We start from the raw sequence: 23972 nt of genomic DNA, 5'->3' as shown, positions 1-23972 counted from the left end.
GAAGGAGCTAGTGTTCCGTTCTGAGTTGGGGATGGAGCCAAAGGGCAGCCTGACAGGTTGATGACACCTAGGACAGAGCATGTCTGTCTTGTTCAACATTGAGCCCAAGTGGCTTGAGACAGGCCTGCCCCTGCAAAGCCACCACTTGCTCTGGAACCCTGCAGGGACAGCAGCCACCCCAAGAACTCCACTGGGACCAGAAAGACACTGTTGGGACCGGATCCTGGAGATAAGGTGTCCATCCCAGTTCTGAGCTAGAACCATGGGCCCCAGCTTTCCAGAGTTGATATTTTAGGTGGGGTAAGTACTCCAGACAAGCAGCCTCACTGCTAGTGAACGAAGTGTCACCTAAGGACAAGGTGCTGGTGGCCAACCTCAGGCAGAGGGGATCAGAGGGGGCCCATGGGCCAGTGGGTGCAAGATGTGTGTCCGACTGGGACTCGAACCTAGGCATTTGTGTTCCATTCACACCTAAGCTTGCATTGCGAAGTCTGCATTCTGGTAGCCTCGCAGCAGGGGCTGGGTAGCAAGGATGGAAGTCCCGCAGAACATACAAGAGGGGCTTGGCTGGCCACACTGTATGATGGGGCTCCTGGAAGCATTACAGATGAGAGACCTCTCTTGCAACCTGTCCTTGTTAGCGCTCTATTTCTGTGATAAACACAAAGACCAGAAGCAAGAAAAGGGTTTGTTTCATCTTAGCCCTTCTGCCATGAAGAGAAGTCTGGGTGGGAACTTGAAGCAGGAGCTAAAGTAGAGGTCATGAAGGAGTGTTGCTTACGGGCTTGCTCAGCCTGCTTCTCACACAGCCCAGGGGTGGCACCACCCATAGTGGGCTGGGCTCTCCCACATCTACCATTAATCAAGAAAATGACCCCACAGACTTGCCTACAAGCTAATCTGATGGAGGCAGCTTCTTAATCAAGATCCACTCTTCCCAGAAGGCTCTAGTTTTTTTTTTTTTTTTTTTTTTTTTTTTTTTTTTTTTTTTTTTTTTTTTTTTTTTTTATCAAGTTGACAGAAAACTAACCAGACTCCCCTCTCCCCACATGGAGCCTTGGCCACTTGAGAATCATCCCAGAGTAGGTGTGATTCTAGAACTGTCCTGCAGAGGGCAGCAGAAGTCCATGAATCCCGGCAGAATTCTAGCCGGCCCACACCCTGTCCAGAGGAGGGCTCTGATTCTTCTCCCAATTTCTAGACCCCTTTCTTTGCCGGGAGGGTCCAGGAAACTGAAGCCACCTTGTTCCCGAAGGAGGTATGAAAGGGGACTGAGAACACCGTGTGCTTTCTGAGGCAAGCTTCCCTATCTTCTCCGGCCACCGCTCTTAGTGACATCAGGAGGGATCATTGAGTCACCAGGTGACCATAGTGACTCACGGTTTCCTCTGAACTGCTTTCTATGGACCCGTGGTTCCATTCCTGATCAGTGTTGGTTTTTTACTCTACTCTTTTGAGGGGCCCACCACCCAGCTCCCAAATCATGACATGGAGGCTTATTCTTACTTATTAATGCCCAATTTTAGCTTGGCTTGTTTCTAGCCAGCTTTTCTTATCTTAAATTATCCCATCTATTTTTTGCCTCTGGGATTTTATCTTTATTTCTGTATATCTTTTTTTACTTCTTTCTCCGTTGCTGGCTGTGTAGCTGGGTGGCTGGCCCCTGGTGTTCTCTCCTTGTTCTATCTTGCTCCTTCTTCTCTCCTCCCAGACTTCTCCTCCTATTGCTTCTCTCTTTTGCCAGCCCTGCCTGTCCTTGCTCCTGCCTTGCTATTGGCCATTCAGCTCTTTATTAGACCATCAGGTGTTTTAGACAGGCAAAGTATCACAGCTTCACAGAGTTAAACAAATGCAACATAAAAGAACACAACACATCTTTGCATCATTAAACAAATGTTCCGCAGCATAAACAAATGTAACACACCTTAAAATAACATTCTACAACAATCAAGACCTAGATACCCTCTGCTTTGTGTCTCTCTCTCCTTTGACAACTCCTTCTTGGTCCCACATGCCTTACAATGGCATGCTCTCGGTTCTCCCAGCTACCCTGTGAGGAAGTCATCCTGGTCCTTGTTGGAAGAGGGCAACAAGGCTCGCGGACACAAAGGGGCTCATGATTAAGGTCGGAGAACCAGGAAGCTCCGCTTGAGAGGACCAGCATATACAAGACCTCCACCCCTTCCTCTGCTATAGGATGGTGGGCGAACAACTGGAATCGCTGTTGCCAGTTTCTCACCACTAGAGGTCACCCACGAGACAGAGCGCCTTCATCCACTGACTGCTGTGTCTTCAGCATGGAGCCCAAAGTCACAGTATCACAGTATCATTAAACCTTTGCAGAATGTACGAATGTCCCCCCAAATCTCGGCCATGTCCAGCCACATTGCATAGCCTCCAACTGTCTGTATTGAGAAGAACCAGGAAGGACTCTCAGTATTGTGTCAGGCCAACTTTCCATGGATGTGTGCCCTCAAGAAGGCAGTTGTGGGGCTATCCTGGGCTCCCCTGGGGAAGTGAGCTCAGAGTTTCTTTTGCTGCAGTGAAACACCATGACCCCAAAGCAAGTTGGGAAGGAAAGGGTTTATTTGACTGACACTTCCACAGTGCTGTTCATCATCAAAAGAAGTTGGGACAGGCCGGGCGGTGGTGGCGCACGCCTTTAATCCCAGCACTTGGGAGGCAGAGGCAGGCGGATCTCTGTGAGTTCGAGACCAGCCTAGTCTACAAGAGCTAGTTCCAGGACAGGCTCTAAAAAAGCTGCAGAGAAACCCTGTCTCGAAAAACCAAAAAAAAAAAAAAAAAAAAAAGAAGTTGGGACAGGAACTCAAGCAGAGCAGAACCTGGAGGCAGGAGCTGATGCAGAGGCCACGGAGGGGTGCTCTTTACTGTCTTACTTCCCCTGGCTTACTCCTGGTGTCTTATAGAACCACCAACCCAGGGATAACACCATCCACAAGGGCCTGGGTACTCCCACATCACTAATGAAGGAAAAGCCTTGCAGCTGGATCTGCTGGAGGCATTTTCTCAACAGAACGGAGGTTCCCTCCATTAAGATAACCTATTTGTGTGTCAAGTTGACCTAAGACTAATCAGCTCAGACCTCAAGGCTCTCAGACTGTGGGTGGCTGTTGTCTCAACCCAACTTCTCCTCCCAGTTTGTCCCTCTTCTAAGTCCTCCCTGTTCATCTATCCTGTAGGTGTGAGTGGGGGGGTAGGCCCTCTCCCTGGTCACCCAAACTAGAGCCCTAAGTGGATTCCACCCCTGTTGGGGACTCCTGACGTTGTCTTGGGTTGGAGCGAGGAAACAGGGTGGGTACATGGTGGGTGGGCTTCCTCTTTTAGAACCTTTTGTAACCTTCAAAAGCTGACTGCTCTTGACCCTGGTCTACCCACCAGGAGGAAGCTAGGACAAAATCACTTCTTTCTAGGTTGGGTGTCAGATTTGTTCGGACTCAGAGTGGTCCCAACAGAGGGCTTCACTTCCTTTTCTCAATAAGAGGCTGTAGCGGAGGAGGATGTGTGGGCACTAGAGTTTGTCGAGGGTGACGTGGAGCTGGGTCAAAGCTGTGCCTGGCAGGAAACAGTCATCTCCAAGGGGGAGTGGTTTTCCCGTACACTCCAGCTAGTTTACAGAACAGCCTGGTGATGGAGGGGCTAGTCTTATTTCCCCATGGCTGAGACGGCTAAGGCTAGGGGCAGTTATTACTTACCCACCCTGGCATAGAACCCATGAACGATGGGGTCCATCTAGGCTCTGTCCTCTGCCCAGAAGTTCTTTTGCACAAACTACTGTGCACCTGGGCCATCAGTAATTATGTGTATATGTGTGTATGTGGATATATGTCTGTGTGTAGCTATGTGCCTGTGTGTATGTAGGTATATGCCTGTGTGTATGTGGGTATATGTCTGTGTGTATGTGGATATATGTCTGTGTGTAGCTATGTGCCTGTGTGTATGTGGATATATGTCTGTGTGTAGGTATGTGCCTGTGTGTTTGTGGATATATGTCTGTGTGTAGGTATGTGCCTGTGTGTTTGTGGCTATATGTCTGTGTGTAGGTATGTGCCTGTGTGTTTGTGGATATATGTCTGTGTGTAGCTATGTGCCTGTGTGTATGCGGGTATATGCCTGTGTGTATGTGGGTATATGTCTGTGTGTATGTGGATATATGTTTATGTGTAGCTATGTGCCTGTGTGTATGCGGGTATATGCCTGTGTGTATGTGGGTATATGTCTGTGTGTATGTGGATATATGTTTATGTGTAGCTATGTGCCTGTGTGTATGCGGGTATATGCCTGTGTGTATGTGGGTATATGTCTGTGTGTATGTGGATATATGTTTATGTGTAGCTATGTGCCTGTGTGTATGTGGATATATGTTTGTGTGTAGCTATGTGCCTTTGGCTGCAGATACCCACGGAGGTCAGAAGAGGAGGTTGGACCCCCTAGAGCTGGAGTTACATGTAACTGTAAACTGTTTGACATGGGTACTGAAAACTGAACTCTGGTCATCTGCAAGAGCAATACAGGCTTCTCACTGCTGCTGAGTGATCCCTGCAGCCCCATTCAGGGCTCAGCCTCTTGTCCAGTTGCCTTGAGGAAGGGCTTCCACGGACTGCTCCTGGCCCCATTTCCAACGATATTAATCCTTTAGACTCTTATTCATTGTGAGTTATCTCTTACCCCAAGCTACCTCATCTTGCTGGTAAACTGTCACAACACCCTTCCCTTCTGTGACAGTTGTCCTTTTGCCTATGTCCAATTCCCTAACAGTTTCTGAGCAAATCTTAATTCTCCCCTAGCAGATCTTTCCGCTGGGACATTTTGATGTATATTAAGGCCCAGAGAAGGACTCCAATCCCTGCAGAGAAAAGGGGGTGGGGACAGAGCTGGTGTGTATTCAAATGTGGACGAATCCTCTCAAAGTCACCCTGAAGCAAGGACAGGGTGATGATAAACAGTCTGCTCATCTTGACTTTAGGAATTGGGCTGCCTGGTGTCTTGTCTGAATCCCAAAACACCCCTGCCCCACCATCACAACCATGTATCTGTGTATCTTTTTTTTGTTTTGTTTTGTTTTGTTTTTCGAGACAGGGTTTCTCTGCAGCTTTAGAGCCTGTCCTGGAGCTCTTGTAGACCAGGCTGGTCTCGAACTCACAGAAATCCGCCTGCCTCTGCCTCCCGAGTGCTGGGATTAAAGGCGTGCGCCACCACCGCCTGGCGTATCTGTGTATCTTTAGCAGTCCTGGAACTTAGACCAGGCTGACTTCAATCCCACAGAGATTCATTTGCCTCTGCCTCCCAAGTGCTAGAATTAAAGGCATGAGCCACCATGCCCAGCTTGTTCTTTTTTAAATGTTAGCCTCTTTCCATCCCACACAGCCTTTGTTGACCTTGAAGCGAAACTTCAGTGAACCACCTGCCCTTTCCCAAGCACCTGAGCTGAGCGGCTCCACCAGTGCTCTTACCCACCACGGCTGAGCAAGCCGTGTGTCCATCTGCTCCCAACACGAGTCCTTAAGTTCTAGGGAGGTAGCAATAGCTCTACCCTGGTGTTTCAAGTCACACCTGGTGACAGTCCCTCTGTCTCTCAGCTCTGCCTACCCATCCTACATGTTCAATGCAAAGCCCATTGCTGTGGGACAATGGTCTTGTACCCTGTAAAGATTTGTCACTTGTATTGGTTTAATAAAATGCTGATTGGCCAGTAGCCAGGCAGGAAGTAGAGGCGGGGCGATAAGAACAGGAGAATTCTGGGAAGAGGAAAGGCTCAGTCTGCAGTTGTCACCCAGCTGCAGAGGAAGCAAGACCAGAATGCCTGACTGATAAAAGGTACCAAGCCACGTGGCTAGCACAGGCAAGAATTATGGTCTAATTTAAGATGTAAGAATTAGTTAATAAGAAGCCTGAGCTAAGAGGCCAACCAGTTTATAATTAATGTAGACCTCTGTGTGTTTCTTTGGGACTGAACGGCTGCAGGACCGGGTGGGACAGAAACCTCCATCAACGGGATATCCTTCCACACATCTCTCTAGTTCAGCCACTGCCTGGGACTGGCCTTATGTGGTGGCAATGGCTTTGCCTTTCCTTGGTAGTGGCTTGTCTCTCCTCTACACAGCAGCGGTGCTGATCCTGCGTGGCTCCCTCTGGCCTCAAAAGAAAGCTTCAGGTAAGGCTGGCAGTGCAGCTCAGTAGGTAGGAACGCTTGTCAGTGTATGCGAGACCCTGGGTTCCATTCTCAGCACTGAGCAAAGACAGTGGTGCACACCAGTAATCCTGCCCTCAGAAGGAAGGTGAGAGAGCCGGGAAGCTCGGGATCATCCTTGGCTGCATACAGTTTGAGGCAATCAGGACGACATGCGACCATGTTTCTAAGGGGACAACGGACCTACATCATGTTTCCCCCGCAGCCCAGGAGGCCTGCCATGCATGCTCTGGCCACTGTGTGGTCTCATCCTGGGTCTTCCATCTGTCCCTTCACTGCCCTGGAGTCACGCTGCTTTCCTGCAATCCCTTGAGACCTCTCTCGGGCTGGGCTGTTCCAGGTCCCCAGCATTCTCTGCTCTTTGCAGAGAGCTCCCCTCCAGTGTGTTCTTAACGTGGAATGCTCTGGAAATTCATTTTGTGGGCTAGCCAGACTCGCCTTTCGTCCCTCCTCACCCTTCCTTAGTTAGGAGGCCACTCACAATGAACTTGCTTTCTTCCTGGGGTCTGCCACCATGGGCCAGCCATTAGGGTATCTAAGGCTCACTTATTGGTTTGTCTCCCCAGTGAGAATACAGGACTTGTCCCCACAGACAAGTGGAGTCATCAATTGAGTAAGTGCCTTATGTACCATTGCCACAGGGGCCTCTACTTCTGGTGGGTTCCCTTTGTCGTTGGGCCTCTGTGCCAGGCATTAGCTCATTAGATTTCCACATGACCTTGGGAGGTGGCTACATGTAATTCCATTTTACAGATCAGGAATCCCAGGCTCAAAAATATCCAAGGGAGACCACCCAGCGAGTAACAGGCAGGGCCCAGCTCCAACACCAAGTCAGCCGGCTGCCCAAGCCCACATGCCACCTCTGCTCTCAGCCATGCTCGGGCATGACAGACAGGCTCCAGTGCTGCTTGGCTCTCCCGGGCCTCTGCCAGAGCGTTCTGAGAATTATGCCATCGCGATTTACCCACTTGGTTATCAGATTTCTTTACCCATCAGCCTCTTCTGTTTCTACCCCTTACAAATCCCGCTTGTCAAACAAGAACGCTAAGATTTCTTTTACTTATTTTTGTTTGGGGGCCGAACCCAGGGACTTAATGTCTCTCACATGATAGGCGAGTGCCCTGGCATTGAGCTACATACCCAGTGCACCCCGTCGTCTGTGTTCTAGCAACGCAGGCAGTTTGGGGGATTATATACAGGGACTACTCAGGCTCAAGGTGTTGGGCCCACACTCTTGAGATGCAAATTCTCCTGCTCACGAGGGCAAGGAGCGGTGTGGTGTTCAGGAAAGAATTTTTGTGGGTTAAATTTAGGGGCCTGAAAAAAAAAAATCTGAAGCCCGAACTATTTTTTGGCAAGTGTCGGATAGCATTTTCATCTGACGGAGAATGAGAGACTTTTTCCCCTATGTGCCTGACTTTTCCATACCCTGGCCTGTGTGCGGCTGGTGCCAATGGTCCTACCACCTCTGTACTGCTCCATACTGAGGCTGAGGCCTGTGGCTCCCGACAATGCAGGAGGCATATTAGCTCCTTCCTCATCAATCAAGGCTTCACTGTTTCTTTAGGGGGGTCTATGATAAAAAAAAAAAAAGGAGAGCTCTTTAAAATTCTCCCGTCTCATGTCTGGTTGGGGTTGTGTGGGGTGGGCACACATGCTCGGTCTGGGCTTCTCCTCCTGCTGGCTTGTCATCTCGTCACTGGCTCTGTGGGCTCCTCCTCCACGGGGAGCAGATAAAGTTCTGCGCGTACATACGCACCAGACACGGACATGGTCAAGTCAAGGACCCCAGTGCCTCAGACTCTGGTCCATGTGTGGACGACAGGTGTCCAGAAAATGTCACCAGCCGCTCCCTCCTCCCAGATGTTTAGAGCCTGGGCATGCTCCCCAACAGAGAGCCCTGCCAGGGTTAGCTGAGCCTCCCTAGTTGCTCAGCAGTGTGCAATAAGCCTGCCTCTGACTCAGCTATAAAATGGATGCTGTTGTGGCTGTGTCTCCACCAGAGGCCACAGCCCGTCTTTCCTGTATGTGTCTGTGGTTTCTTCATGCACCATCTCCTCAGTTAGGTCAAGCCCTAAAATAGGCAGGCCAGAAATTCCTGTCTCCATCCTCAGTCTCCTGAGTTACTTTGCAAGTGGAACTCTCTGATTAATCCCCCTGGGAAAGATGCATGTCAGCTTGTAGAGGAGGGAGCAGGGGCTCACAGAGGTTAAATAACTTGCCCAGGGTCCCTTACTTGGGACTTCAACCTGGCTTGTGTTGCTGTTTGGAATCTCTAGCTTGGAGCCCCATTCCAGACCCCACCCTCAGCACCCCAAGCAGTGGCCCGTCCCCTGGAGGAGTCACCTCAGCCTGAGAAGCCTGCCAAAAGTCAGTCCCTCCTTGGGGCTGTTCGAGACCTCGCCTATAGACTACCTAAGACCTGGCAGTCATGTTTGCCATGCGATACCTCTCTTCATCCTCCTGAGGGTCACCCAGGACTGCTTTGCTGTTCATTCAACCTGGACTTATTAATTCGGTTTGATTGGTTTATTGCGTCAGTGGTGGCAGGGGATTCAAAACCTAACAGGCAGGTGGGGACACCTCAGCCAGTTCTTAATCTATTAAATGGTTTGAGTCCCTTGACTCACTGTGTAGGTGTCATTGTCCCCCACCCCCACCAGATAGGGTTTCTCTATGTAGCTCTGGCTGTCCCTGGAACTCACTATGTAGACCAGGCTAGCCTAAAATTCAGAGACCCGCCTACCTCTGCCTCCCAAGTGCTAGGATTAAAGGTGTACTACCACATTTTTTTTTTTTTTTTTAATGGATGACATATGACCAGTCAGCGGTGAACTTAGCTGTACCTAGGCCTGGACAATGGTACTATTAGAAAATGCCACTAGGCCCCTAGGCTGGGTATGGAAAGGATGCTGAGGAGGTTAAGAGGCTCCTGGCCAATGTTGGCTGGGTGAAGCCATTACGGACCTCAGACCAGCCCCTCTCCTTCTCCAGTTTTGTCCTAGAAGGCAATCATAGCCCTCTCCCATACAGCATCAGTCTGCTCCAATATTCCTAGTGCCGGGAAAAGCGAGCCAACCAAGTCCTCCTAAGGAAGAAGACCAATCTCCGAGTCACAAAGGGCCATAGCGGCTCAACAGCTGCATCTCACGCGCGTCACAACGCTTGGGCACACGCTTGCCCAACGCTTCGGGAGAAATCCACTATTCATGTCACCGCTCCACTCCACCCCCCCCCCCTCCAACCAGGACCAAATTCTGCTTAGAAAAACAAACCGCAACATCTCATCCAAAAGAAAACAACAAAACAAACTTTACTTGCATTTAGCCGTTAATAAATAATTTACAATATGGACACGCAGGGACACTCCACACAGGTCGCAGACATGTGGACACAGTGAGGGGTTCCCACTTCCAAGCAGAACGTGATCAAACACAACCAAAATAAAGTGCTTCAATTTTTTTTTTTTTACTTCCAACATAGGGATAGCTAAAAAAAAAAAAAAAAAAAAAAAAAAAAAAAAAAAAAAAAAAAAACCCAAAAAACAAAACAAAACAAAAAAACAAAAACCAGCAGGGAGGAGGGGCTGGGCTGAGCCCTCCAGCTACCCATGTGGTTTTTGGCAGGGGTCAGGACCTCTGGGAGAGAGAGAGGCAGGTTCTGCAGCCTCCTGGCCAGTGTATGAGAGGTCCCTGGGGAGCAGCGGAGGGCTGCTGCAAACGTTGAGTGGGGGGGCTAGGGTGGACTGCAGGGCCGCTGGCTGGGTGGCCCACGGGGGCCAGCCGTAACACCACGCTGGTCTCCTGGGGGCCTCCGGAACAGCAGCAGAGATGGGAATGGCTCTGGGCTCCGGGGATGGGTGCTCACCTTGAGCTGAAGGAAAGCTAGGTTCCCAATGGCGGGCCTCTGGCCGTGTGGCCAGAGTTTAAACAAGGGACTAGCGGGAGGAGACCCTGCCAGGGTGCAGGGTGTTGGAAGGCCTCTTAGACGCTGCTCTTCCCACCAAAGACTCCAGGCAAGAGGGCTGGGGTGGGGAGGGGAGCTGCTGACCAGCAGTTAGGGGAGTCTGGAAGGCAGGTAAAGAGAGTAGAGGACAGGGCAGGCCAGCTGGCCCCATCTACTGTGTCTGCTGCTCATGCCCTGAGGCCCCAGGGCTCCTGCTGAGGGGCTGTACACCTAGCAGGCTGTGTGGTGGTGGTGGTGGGGGGGAGGGCAGGAACTGGAGGATCACTTTTCTGCTGAAACATTCAGAACCAAGCACTTCGATTTCTTAAGTGCAATGGGAGAGGGGCAGAGGGTGGAGCCAGAAATTGGGATTGGAGCCCATGAGTGGCACTGTTGAGACATCAGGCCGAAACACACCTTTCCTCCAACCGTGGGACTTTGCAGACAGGTGCCTGGGCATGGCACCCTGAACTCACATCCACAGTGGCCAGATGCACGGGGCAGTCTCTCTGTAGCATTGGATGGGAAGGGACCCGGAGGGCACAGCCTACAGACCACAAGCTTACGTCTATTGGTTAAAGGTGCCGAGCGAGGACTCTCGGGGCTGTCAAACTGCTCAGAGTCCCTGCCCTGGGAAAGAACTGTGTAGATGCTTCAGCCTCATTGACGTGGTGGCGGCTGGGGGTGTACCCTTGGGCTTAGCATGTGCGAGTGTGCTTGTGTAACAGTGTGCGTGCTCGTCTGTGGGAGGGCCCAGGAGGCCCAGGGTAGGTGGGTGTGTAGCAGTCAGCTGGGCCCGTCTCAGTGCATTGTGAGGGAGGGTGTAGAAGGAGCCGACTTTCCCAGTGTCTCTCTGGTAACGGGTGGGGGGAGTTGGGGCCAGGGGTGGGAGGGGGCTTCAGCTTATGGGGCTCTGGCTTGCACATTCACACGGTGGGGTCGGGGTGGAGGGAGCTGCTCTCCCTCTCACACAACTCTACTGTCACAAAAACACAGCACCAATCACCACAACCTTGTCACGTGCACTAAGAGAGAGAGAGAGGGGAGAGAGAGCTGTCCCAGGCCCTGAGTCCCGGCCAACATTTGAGGATGGCTCGGTACAGGCCATCAACTAGAGGCTACCTCTGCTGCTGAACGGTGCAGAGGACACGGGGTCGCAGGGAGCCCACCTGTTGGGCTACATCCCGAAGATGACTCCTCAGGCCCTCAGACAAAGGAGAAGCCGGGGCAAGAGGCCAAGGCTCCCGGCAACGTCTGCACCTCCCTCTTCATCCAAGGCGGCCAAATGTCTACCACAACACAGGCAACAGGGCCAGAAGCATGAGGGTGCCAAGGAGCCCCTGGGGGGCCAAGGGGAATGCTGCAGCCACGGCACCTGGCAGTTCCCGAGTCCTTTCAAACAGGTGGAGTTTGTCCTTGTTGGAGTGGAGCATCTTGCCGTCCTCCAAGGCATAGTAGGCAGCCAGTGTGAAGTTCACGTCACCGGTTGTGAGGAGGTCAAAGACACAGGCCTGGTAGTACAGGTCTTCGACAGGCAGCTTCTCCTTGCACTTGGCCACGGCGGTCTCATACGGGAATGTCTCGGGGACCACAGGAGAGGGGCTGACAGCCGCTGGCCTACGAGGGCTTTCGGCATTGGCCCGGAAAGCCTGGAAGTCAATCTGCTGGTTGAGCGGGCAGCCCCGCAGGCAGAGGTAGAGGCCTTGGCTGTCCCGGTCCTCCACAGCGTTGACCACCTCCTCGGGCATTCTGACAGCAAAGGTCAGGTAGCGGCCCACCTGGCGGACCACAATGGTGGTGCCGATGTACTTGGCCTGGATCTCCACATGCTGACCTGACACTTTCTCGGTGATCTTCAGGCTGTTGGCCCCGTGTTTATCTCCGCCATTCTTGGAGCCATCCGCAAAGGCAGACGGGAGCTCATCCATCTCAGCTTGGTAGACTTTCTGGTCCACACACTCTGGGAAGTTCTTGAAGATGATAGTGAGCTATGGAGAAGGGGATAGAGGAGAGTGGATTAGGATCTGGGGAGGTTTTAGGGAACTGGGGTAATGGAGCGGCACTGTGGAGCCTCCCTTCTCCATAGCTGTCATAGTCCAACACCAACCACACTGCTGAACACAGTGGTATGGGATGCCCTTCTGTATGTGTGTGGCTTGTATTGGTTAATGAATAAAGCTGCTTTGGCCTATGGCAGGGCAGAATATAGCTAGACTGGAAGAGATATACAGAAAGCGTAGGCAGAGTCAAAGAGACGTCATGTAGCTGCCGAAGGAGGCAGATGCCATGTAGCTGCCCAAGAAGCAAGAGGTAGCAAACCATGAGCCTCATGGTAAAATATAAAATAATAGAAATGGGCCAATTTACGATATAAGAGCTAGCTAGAAAGATGCCCAAGCTATTGGCCAAACAGTGTTGTAATTAATATAGTTTCTGTGTGATTATTTGGGTATGGGAGGCTGGGGAAATGAAGGAGCAGCCTCTGTTTACAACACTTAATATTTTTCTTTATAATTTTCTTTCCTTTTTTTTGTAATTGTTTGTTTGTTTTGAGACAGGGTTTCTCTGTGTAGCTTTGACTATCCTAGAACTTGTTCGTTAGACCAGGCCTGGAACTCACAGAGATCTACCTGCTTCTTCCTCCCGAGTGCTAGGATTAAAGGCACCCACCACCAACACTTCCTGGATTTTTTTAGAAAACATACTAAAATCACCTAGAAAAACTTTAGTTCACTATCCTAACTAAAAAAAATAAGCTCATTCACTATAGACAGCAGTAAACCATAAAGATAAAATAAAAAAAATAAAGTTAAAATTAAAAGGTCCAATTAAAAATAAAAGATCCCAAGTCCACTATGGTCAGGCTAAAATACTGCTCCCCCAAACACCAGACGCTCATTCATTCCAACTATGAGTATGGCATAAGGGGCTTGGTAGATGTCTCTGGGTGAAGGACAGTAGGGTGTAGACATACTGGATTATCTGGGTGGGCCCAAGGATAAACACAAGCGTCTGAAGAAATGAGACTCGTGTTGAGGGGGACACGGCCAAGAGAGAAGGCAGAGTGAATAGGAAGGTGGGGAAGAGAAGGGTGCAGCCACCAGCCAAGGGATGCCAGCAGCGCCAGAAGCTAGCGAGAAAGCTGGGAAGGGACAGCCCTGCTGACACCCCGATTATCTGGTATGGAGAACCGCGATGCACGTGAGGATAGAGGTTATGGTCCTAAGGCAGTTTTGGGGGGATCACTTCAAGCTGGGGAGAAGGAAAAATAGGGAAAGGAGGAAGGTGGTTGTCAACCAAAAAACAACAAAAACAACAACAACAACAACAAAAAAAAAAACAAAGCCAGAGGCTTCAGGCTGTGGGTACAGCTCCTGTGCAGGCCAGAGCACAGAGGTCATTTCCAAATGGAGCCTGTGGTCTGCAGGTGAAGGGCTGGGCTGCTACAGGGGAGGCTGATGTCTGGGTACGGCCAGTAGTAAGCATCCTGAGAGCCACAGACACGCCCTGTGTTTGGCACCGCAGGCACCGCAGTTATTATCCCTAGTCTCCTGTGGCAGTCCAAGGGCAGGTGACACCTCCAACTCTACAGAGATGCTCAGGGAGCTGTGGTAACTTGCCCGAGGTCACACAGCCACAGAAGGCAGGGCTGGGATTAATTTTGGGATTTTTAACCTCTGGGTCACAACCCCTCTGACAAACCACAATCTCCAAAAAAATATTTACATTACAGTTCATAACAGGAGTGATCAGACAGTGGTGAAGTAGCAGCGAGAATACTCTTATGGGTTGGGGGTCACCAAAACACGGGGAACCCTTTAATAAAGGGTCGTGGCATTAGGAAGGTTGAGAACCACGGGCACTAGCCTATGCCCATCTGAGGGCAGCAGGAACCTGGAAACCCAGCCTGAAGCCACGGAGATAGGTGGCATATGGGGCAAGGTGATACCTAGAGCTGTTCCTTGTCAGTCCTCCAAACCTTGAGTTGTTCCTGCCCAGGCTCAGTTACCGCTCTCCTCTCTGTAGAACAATGTTCCCTCCTCATGGAGAGGGGTCTGGCTAGCTAGCTGATGGGACTCCAAGGGAACACTGCCCCCACTTCTATCTGCTGCTTTTAGGGACCCAGGAGAGGGAAACAGGTTGCTGATGGCACACGGGGACTAGCTGAAGTTGCCTCCTTCGGCAGCTACATGGCGTCTCTTTGACTCTGCCTACGCTTTCTGTATATCTCTTCCAGTCTGGCTGCTTGGGAGGTGTGTGTGGTAGCAAAGGGGGTCATGATGACATGACCAAGAAGACCCACGAGGTCACGGACTATCCTGGGGTTGCTTAGCGAATCTCTGGTCCAATAAGTACAAGGGTCAGAAACCAGAAACGCTGCTTGGGTGGGGACCAGAAGTGGAAGAGCCAGAGAACCTAGGCTCGGAGTCACAGGGAGGCCAGATGCGGGGACTGGGGGTGACATACAGTGCCTGGCTGCAGCTCCAGATGGCTACAGCTGCAGAGAACCTCGGAGACCCAAGTAAGCAGAGTGTCAGCAGGCTAGGGTAGTGGAGCCTAGTGGCTTCTGAGCACCTCAGGCTGAGGAGGCAGCGAGGAGTGTTCGGAGCTGCTGGAGGAGTCCCTCAGTTCAGCACTGTGGCTGTTCTGTGGGTCCCTCATGCTAACCAGGTAGTACCCAGGGGTCCTAGGACCTGAGAAGACATGGGGCCCTGTCTTTTTCCTGTATCACAGACTCATGGGACATTAGGAGGGTCGTTAGTTAGGCTACATCAGGGGCTAGGGTACTCTGGTTTTCTTGGGGGTGGGTGTGTTCCTTACTCCATAGAAATGCTAAAAATCAAACCAAAATAACAACAACAAAACACTAAACAACAACCCCCACCCCCAATGAACCAACCAACCCAACCCCAAGAACCCTACTCCAACATCTTTTAGATTCTATTTGTAGAATACAATCTGGTCTAGATCATACTAATATTTTCCTTCTGACGTTAAAAGAAACAAGAACCTTCCCACAGGTATGTTAGCCTGGGTTCAGGGTGGGGTCCATCTAGTATGACGACAGACTAGCTCCGTTCTATTGCTTTGTGAGAGAAAGCCTGGGGAGCCCTGAGTCCCCAGAGTGTGAGCCCCAGTAGGCAAGGGCCACACAGCTTCCAAAGCAGGGGACCTCATTTCCTGGTTCCTCCCTAGGGCTCCCATTTCCAGTATGCACTGAGGATGTCAGAGGAGGCTGGAGCCTGTCTCAGCTGCAGAGTCGTGCCTCGGGCCACATGGAAATGAAGCTATTCTGTCCCTGACCTAAGAAAAACCGGCGACTTCATACAGTTCAGCTTCCCCTTTTCTTCCTAGCCAACAGCTTGTCCGCTGTGGTGTGGAGGCACCTGCAGGGATAAAGGTAGCCCAGCCAGGGTGGTCTGGGAAGTGGGTGGTCCTGCCTCTGGAAGGGCGGACTGCAGGGTGAGGGATGGCGGTGCTCGGTGCTCGGGAAGGGGGCTCCTGCCTTCCAAGTGTCATCATCTCCACGGAACAGGAAAGGCTGGTTTGGCTCGAACCGCCATCTCTCTTGGAGACAGCCTCCTGGAAGGCTGACAGGCTGCCTGACTTCTTGGTATTTGTGCCAGGGAGGCAACCACAAGTAACAACATGAAGGGGGCCTGTCGAAAGCCTGGCAGCCGGCTGCCAGCCCACCATGCATGGATGACTCTCTGCCTTCGGTATCCTCCTTCCCAAAGGGGCCCCCGGGCCTCTCAGTGCCCCCCCCAACATGCGAGCGAGCGAGAGAGAGAGAGAGAGAGAGAGAGAGAGAGAGAGAGAGAGAGAGAGAGAGAGAGAGAATAAGTACACAATATAATAGGCTTCTGAGTGCTAGGCTAAATAAAAAAGGGTGAAGGTGGGGGGAGGTAGAGACTAGTTCCTGCCTCAGAGCCTCGGTTTCTTTGCTTATAAAGTGGGCACAACCAGCCAAACTGGGAGGAGGCAGTGGATGTTGACTAATGAATCTGCTTTTCGGTAGAAAACCCTACTTCGATTGCCCTTGAAGATGGGGGCGGGGCAGGAGGGCTAACGGCAGCACCCTGGGAATGTACAATGGCCCTGGGTGAGGTTGTGAGGTCTATGGGGCCAGACTTCCTGCATGCGACTTCCAGAACAGAGGGTGAGCAAGGCCACCAGGTAGTGAGGTCAGGGTAAGGACCAGTTGGGGTTAGGTTGTTTCTGGGAAGTTTGGGGAGGGGGGTGCAGGGAGAGGGTGGACACCGCTGGAGCCAGAGTCTAGGTTCTATTGAGAGGAGGTCCCCAGAGACTATATTGCTTTGGGGATGAAAGTCTCTTACATCCCTTGCTTCCTATGTCCCCAAATCCCTTTACTGTCGTGATCTGGGGCCAGCCAGCTCAGGGGCAGACCTCCCCAGTTCCCCGAGCAGCGTCAGGGCCAAGGCATCCTTCCGTCCTAACACCCCGTGCTGGGGTGTCCGATGAGTAAGGAGCTGCCAGCGGGGAGGACACAGCATAGCACAAGGTGGGCATGAAGGGAGAGTCCATGCTGCTGGATGAGAGAGCACCCATACACTCGGGGAGCAAGAGGCTGCAAGAACAGGCAGGAAACCAGGGCACTGGAAATCGGCCACTGAGGTAGCTCCTCTGGGGCCCACAAGCCTCCCAGTCTGGTCTGAGTCTTGAGTTTGGCTTGGCCACACATACCAACACTGTCACTGTCTGGTCTTCAGCAGCGCCAAGCTGATGGGGTCTAAGAGGTTTCTGCCTGCTGAGATCAAAGGTCTGGGTCACATAGGAAGGACTGGTCTGGTCAGGCTCTGTCACACACCCCATACCATTCTGGGAATCCTCCATGTTAGTCTTGGGGTGGGGGGAAGGCCTCCCGTTCTAGCTTAGCCAGTTCTTTGGTGCCGAGAGCCCTGCATTAATTCTGAACTAGGCTGGACATCCGAAAGGCAGGCGAAGAAATCGAAGGAAGCACAGAAACAAGTGGACAACGAATTCCCTAGGTTTGCGGACGGCACTATTATGTTGAGGGCTGGAGTCTAGCTGTACCTCACCCAGGTGTGTTAAGGCCACGCACACTGCCTCACGGCATGCTGCCCAAGTTCCAAGGTGGCAGAGGTCCAGGCCCAGCCTCCCTCATCACACACAAGTCTGTGTTTGGGCTCTGTAGTCACATTGGGTGATCGCACCTTCCTAGGTCAAGGGGAGCAGCAGCTACCTGGTCCCCCATCCCCTTGTATCCTCAGGTCTCCCTGGGTACCCAGATGCCAGCCCTCAGGAGCCCCCGGCATGGGGCAGGGAGACTGGGTCCAGTCCAGAGCTGTGTTTCTTGTAGCTTTTAGCAGCCACCCGGCCTCAGGCTCCCAGCGTTCATTTATCTTGGCTCTGGGGAAGGAGGGTGGTAAGCAGCTGAAAGCTGCAGGAAGGTGTTTGGATCCTTGCCTGAGGTACCCTTAAGTCCTCTGGGGGGCCAGGAGGGTTGTGTACTGGGGGTGGGGATAGAGAAGAGCGCTCTGGCCTCAGATCCGCTGCCCTCTAGACATCCTGATCTGGAACTATGAACCCGGTAGGGACCTATTTGTTTTCTACCCAGTGGGAGGGTCCAGAAAGAGAACTTCTTTGCTAGGTCAGGGCCACCAGAGCAGAAGGAAGTGGCAGCGATGGAGCATTTTTTTTCCTGGTTGCCAGGTCACCTCTAGGGTGTGGCAGGGAGAGAAGGAACAGAAACAGCCTTGTGGGCCAGCCTGGCCATGCCTAACGTGTGGTCTTCCAACACATTCCTCCTGGGGAAATAGACCCACTGTCTCTTAGCCAGCCTGGGAGCCCCAGGGGGCTATGGTGACAGGGCTGGCAGCACGGAGGAGGGCAGATGTCCCCAGTGCCTGGCAGCACTGCCCCCTCACCTTGGTATCTTATTGCCTGGCAAGTCTAAGGTCACTGGGGATCGAGAACCTGGGGTTTGCCTGGGAAATGGGGTCATATCTCAGCTGTCTCTGGCACTGGCTGGGGAGCAGGATCTCCCCAGATCTGCCACTCGGACATGGAGCCCTCCTTGGCTTGGAGAATGAGTGGCTTTCAGCTGGCTCCGAGGTAGCCGAGAACATGCCGGGCTCAGGCGTTGTCCTGGCTGAGGTCAAATCCTAGCTTCATGTTTCCCACCAACTATAGTTTGGGTGGAGAAGTTCCTCTGCCTCCTGGGACCTCCTGTTTGGTCAAAAGGAGCTACATTAGTCAGACAGGGATGGCCCTGAGGAGGATGAGAGAGGGCTTCTGGATGACCCCGGGGTACTCTGTTAGGCTGGTCCATACTCTATTCTGTCTCCCTCCAATTCCAGATGCTTGGGGCTCTCTTCACCTCTTAGGGTCCAGGTAAGTCAAGGAGACACAGGGCAGGACTTGATCCAGCAGCTTAGACTATTCAGCTATTCCATCCTACAGTCCTGGCTTCTGAAGCTACACAAAAGTTACTGATGGATTTATTGTTTGTTTATCTCTATTTCTGAGACAAGGTCTCACAGAGTCCAGGCTGCTGACAAGCTCATTATGAAAGCAGGCAAGGGGACCCTTGAACGAGTGAGCCTTCTGCTCTGTTTCCTAAGTCTTGGGATTACAGATGACCATATCCAGTTGTATGTAGTGCTGGTGAATGAATGCCAGGCAAGCAATCTAACAGCTGAATCACATCCCCAGACTCCACTGAGGGCTCAAAAAAATAACCAACCAACCAACCCAAACCATAAAAGTCCAGCCAACCCCATCGCAGAGATGCAATGGTCCAACCAGTCAGGAGGATGCATGCATCCTGGAGCAGGGGTGCAGAGAGCAGCACTGTCACCTTCTACAAATGCTGCATCTATAAATGCAGCCGCAGAGGTGGCAAGGTCACTGGTCCAGAGAGAACACAGACCAGACTCCTAATAAAAGTGTGTGTGTGTGTGTGTGTGTGTGTGTGTGTGTGTGTGTATGTATTGGTTTCTCAAGATAGGGTCTCTCTGTAGCTTTGGAGCCTGTCCTGGAACTCACACGCTCTGTAGACCAGGCTGGCCTTGAACTCAGTGATCCACCTGTTTCTGTCTCCTGAGTGCTGGGATTAAAGGCACGTCCCATCACCTCCCGGCCTCTGATTGGATTTTAATGTTTCTACCAAAATAGAGTCTGGGGTGAGGCTATTCCAGTTGGGAATATTTCTGAACTCTGTGTTTACATGGATGTTTGTACAGGAAGTGTTTCTGAATTCATGAATGTATGGAGGTCAGAGGTCAATATAGATGTCTTCCTCAATTAATTCTCCGCTTTCCTTTTTGAGACAGGGTCTCTTGTTGAAACCAGAGCTCACAAACGCAGCTAGACTGCTGGCGAGTGAGCCCCAGGGCTCTGCCTTCCCAAGGCTGGGATGACAGGCACAGGCAGATGCCTGGCTTTCCATGTGGGCGCTGGGGATCCAAACTCAGTCCCCACACTGCACGGCAAGCATGTCATTGGCCGAGCCATTTCCACAGCATCCTCTGGATTTCAGGTTTGAGAACGATAAGGACAGTGGGAAATCCATTTCACATCGTCCCCTGTGCGGCCCATTTGTACACAGGTAAGCACACGCATCAGGAGCCAAGTTTCCCAAACACTTACCATGACTATAATCAATCCACACACAGGTAGCTTTTCTTACCTGTGCTGTGCTAGGCTGTCCTTATTCCCTTCTGCCTAATTAAGGGTATGTGTGTTTTGGGCTAAGCACTTGGGACTAACTTAACCAGAGCTCATTCCTGAGAAGCCTGAGTCTCCCTCTCTCAGCAACTACTGATTGTCTGTATACAAGCAACACTAAATGGGCACGGTAGTTTGTGTATCATATAATATAAAACAATATATACATACATACATACATATATATATATATATCACAATAATTAAAGAAGAGGTCAATAATCTGAGAGGTAGTGGGAGGACACATGAGTTGGAGTGGGGAAAGGGGTAGAAATGATTTCAGTTCAGTACCCATGCATGAAATACTTAGAAAAGTTAAACAAATAAGCAAATAAACCTATATATTTTATATGCTAATTTCTGACACTGGAGTATGTGTGTGTGGGGGGTCTCATGATTCCCTCATGAGCTATGTCTAGAAGTCTGAGAAATACCACACAAGAGGCAGAATACAGACAGTCGTAAATTGGTTAATCTCCTGACAAGGGATGTCCAGAACATTCCTTTCTAAACCATTTGCCTCTTTAGTGACAGTAAGAACCCAGCGGTAGTTCCAGGACAGGCTCCAAAGCTACAGAGAAACCCTGCCTCGAAAAACCACCACTACCACCACCACCACCAAAAAAGACCCCAGCAGTGCCGGAGGCATCTGGTGCCAGCAGAGCCCGAACAGTGTGACCCCGCAGGCCTGATCCATCCTTGCCATATACCCCTTACCTTGCTGGTGGCGGTGGCGGCAGAGCCCGGCAGCACAGGCGTGTTGGTGACTTGCACGTTCAGGTAATTATTGTCGATGAGTGGCCAGGCGCCTTGCACCTTGCACGTCTGGAAGTGGTCTGTGAAAGTCCTGAGGTGCGGGTCCCCAAAGAGGCCGCAGTGAGTGTAGTTGGGGGCAGCTGAGTGCTTGTGAAAACTCTTCTCGTAGTGGCAGATCTCCGGGCTATCAGAGCGCTCCTGGCTGTCCCCAGCTGGTGGGAGCGTGCGCAGGCGCGGCTGCGAGGTGGGGCCATCCTTGGAGCAGTTGTGCTGGTTCATGAGGTCCTCTATGCCATGGACAGCTGAGTGGTAAGCCAGGTCACCCCGGCAGGTGCGGGCAGTCCGCCGCGTGCACAGGGCGTAGGTGCGCAGGGCCGCACAGAACTCCGGCACGTCGTCAGACGCAGGGACGTGGCTGCCCGACGTGGCACTCCAGAACTCGGAGTTGCACTTGAGAATCTTGCAGGGGGTGATGGCTACGGAGAAGAACAGACGCGCCATCATGTTGGGACCCTCTTCTATAGACCTCTGTGGGTTAGAGATGCAGGAAGGCCTCACCTAGATGGTGCCACCTATAATCCACGCCCACTGATCAGGGAACTGTCGCGTAACTTGCCCTATCTAGCCTTCCAGATTCTTCTGCATAGCCTGCTATGATGAGGAGGGTTCAGGCACATGGGCCAGATGCAGGAAAGGGCCAGCATTTGTATTTAACGGGATGGCGATTTTTGACCAACCATCCTTGAACATAAAAAAAGAAAAAAGTCAATACATACGAAAGAAAACAGGATACTTCTACTTCAGGGCCATCTCTAAGAATTCTAAGCAAAGAGCAATAGGAAGGTGATAGGCATTTAAACCCCACTGTTAAATATGTGCCCCATTCCTGCCAGAACGAGACCTTGCAAAACTCTCGACATCTTTATACCGATTTGAAATGAGGAATGACAGTAAGATGTATTGTGTGAATGTGGTGAGTGTTAGTGACTTACTGCGCACACAGCCGTGGGGCCAGGAGTCCCCGCTCACCACAGCTGTGAGGGAAAGACAACCTCACCCCTCCCTCAGTGCATTCCCCAGTCCCTCCACCAAGGCAGAGCAATGACACAACACCAAAATGACCTCAGCTCTTCCTGGGGGGAGCTTTCCCACCACAGTGAGGACCCCACCTCGCTCGCTGGAGGTCCTGGGTCCTCCCCAGAACTCAGTTGCACTTATAAAGGTCTTGCAGAGGCTGATGACTAGTCCCAGGGACTGTTTCTTAAGTGGGCAGGGAACACCATTAAATTTAATCAATGTGGGCTGCTACGATTGTAACCTGTCACAGAGGAACTGGCTTCTCTTTCCTATGGTCTGGGAAGCTGATGGAAAGTGCTATGTATTATTATTTATGAGGGTGTGTTGGTGTGCGCACGCGCCTGTCGTGGCTTATATGGGGAAGCCAGAGGGCATCCTTGGGGAGTTGCTTTGAGCTGCTTTTTGCATTCTACCGTTTTGAAGCAGGGTCTCCAGCTGTTCTTGCTCCACTTCCTACTCCAGGCTGGCCGGCTCATGAGATTCTGACAGATCCCCCTGCCCCCGCCCCCCAGCTTCATCTTTACTTCCACCTCTCCATAGTGGTGCACTGGCATTACAGACCTGTGTGTGAGCGTGGAGCTTTTGCATGGGTTCTAGAGATTGAAGTCAGGTCGTTAGGCTTGTATGTCAAGCACTTACCCACCGAGCTACCTGGCTGGCAATAAAGTCATTCACAAACCACGAGACCTTAGAGACGGCCACTCCTGAGAACTGAGGTTTCAGTACCTACATCTTCTATGTGGTCACGAGCAACCTATCCTTTCCTGGCCTTCAAGCTTCTTCCATACGACCTACAGTAGCTATGAGTGGTCAGCAGGATCATGCAGCAGGATCAATGTTTCTACGCAGGTCCCAGGATAAAGGGGCTGGAAGTCCAGCCAGAAGGTCGAGGGTCACAGTCCAATGCTGGCAAGAGAGATGTCAGAAGGGAAAAATGTCTTGCTGCAGCTACTCCAGGTTGGGAAAGGAGAAACAAAGCGTGTAGCCTTGGAACATTCAGGTTGTTTGATTCCTGTTGGACTTCCTCTTAAAAATCAAACTTCACATCAAAAGGAGAAGATCTCTTTGAGGGTAGGTGGATGGGAACACTTACTCCTCGCAGCAGGGCTCCCTGGGGATACCCTTGTCTGCAACTCATCTCCTATGGAGCTCCGAGCTACTTAGGGGATAGGGGTACTTGCACGCTGCTCCTGAAGGCGTCTGCGCCAGGTCACACACCTGAGCTGTGGTGGTCTGAGCGGCAAGGATCCCCACAGGCTCATATATTTGAATGCATAGTCACTGGGGGTAGGAAACTGGGAAGGATTAGGAGGTGTGGCCTTGTTGGAGGCATGTCACTGGGGTGGGCTTTGGGGTTTCACAAGCCCACAGTAAGTTCAGTCTCTCTCTCTCTTTGCCTGCTGCTTGCAGACCAGGATGTAAAGTTCTCAGCTACTGCTCCGGTGCATGCCTGTCTGCTTCCTGCCATGGTGATCATGAACTAACTCCTCTGAAACTGTAAGCAAGCCCTTAACTAAATGCTGAGTGCTTTCCTTCCTTCCTTCCTTCCTTCCTTCCTTCCTTCCTTCCTTCCTTCCTTCCTTTGTTTTTTTTTGAGACAGGGTTTCTCTGTAGCTTTGGAGCCTGTCCTGGAACTAGCTCTTGTAGAACAGGTTGGTCTGGAACTTAAGAGATCCACCTGTCTCTGCCTCCCAAGTGCTGGGATTAAAGGAGTGCATCACCACCACCTGGCTCTAAATGATTTTTCTTATAAGAATTGCCTTGGCCATGGTTCTTCGTAGCCACAGAACGGTAACTAAGGCATGAGCACAGAAAAGTCAGTCTCCGTGAGACTCAGGCTTTAGGATCAGAATCAGGCAACCTGTGTTTCTGATATCTTTGGTAAGCAAGCACTTTTGGGTTGTTACCGGTTGAACATGCTTCTCTTTTAGTTTGAGAGGCCATGTGTTTATGTGAGCATGAGGGAAAGCATTTAACAGCAGACGTCCAATTTTCCCACTTTTTACAGCTTTATGGAAACCGAAGGCTGACTTGCATCAGGGCAGAGCCAGGAATAGGGGGTGCATATTCAGAATCTGAGCACTTGAGAGGCAACAGCAGGAGGGTTGCAAGCTCTGGAAGCATTCGGGTGACACAGTGAGACCCTGTCTCAGAAAACAATTGAACAAAATAGGACCAGTGCATCAGCCTGGGCCACTGATCCACTGGTGCCTGCTGTGCAGGGCGATGGCAGCCAGGGAGCACTATGAGACTCCACAATGTGTGGCTTCCCGGA

General features: G+C 51.5%; 1 protein-coding gene across 1 annotated transcript in view; it reads right to left on the bottom strand.

Annotated features, from left to right (window-relative positions):
- Window positions 1–11442: 11442 nt before the first annotated feature.
- The window catches only part of Rgma (repulsive guidance molecule BMP co-receptor a), a 28183-nt gene continuing 15653 nt past the window's right edge, over window positions 11443–23972 (bottom strand). The window contains exons 3-4 of the mRNA XM_038314194.1: window positions 20582–21096; window positions 11443–12141 (exon numbers count right to left, since the gene is read on the bottom strand). Coding sequence (XP_038170122.1) covers window positions 11443–12141; window positions 20582–21096 — 1214 coding nt within the window. The remainder of the gene's footprint in view (window positions 12142–20581; window positions 21097–23972) is intronic.

This window comes from Arvicola amphibius, chromosome 12, assembly GCF_903992535.2.
Source record: "Arvicola amphibius chromosome 12, mArvAmp1.2, whole genome shotgun sequence".
Taxonomy (NCBI): Eukaryota; Metazoa; Chordata; class Mammalia; order Rodentia; family Cricetidae; genus Arvicola; species Arvicola amphibius.
The sequence above is the reverse complement of the archived record's forward strand: the minus strand, read 5'-3'. Positions and strand labels throughout refer to the sequence as shown.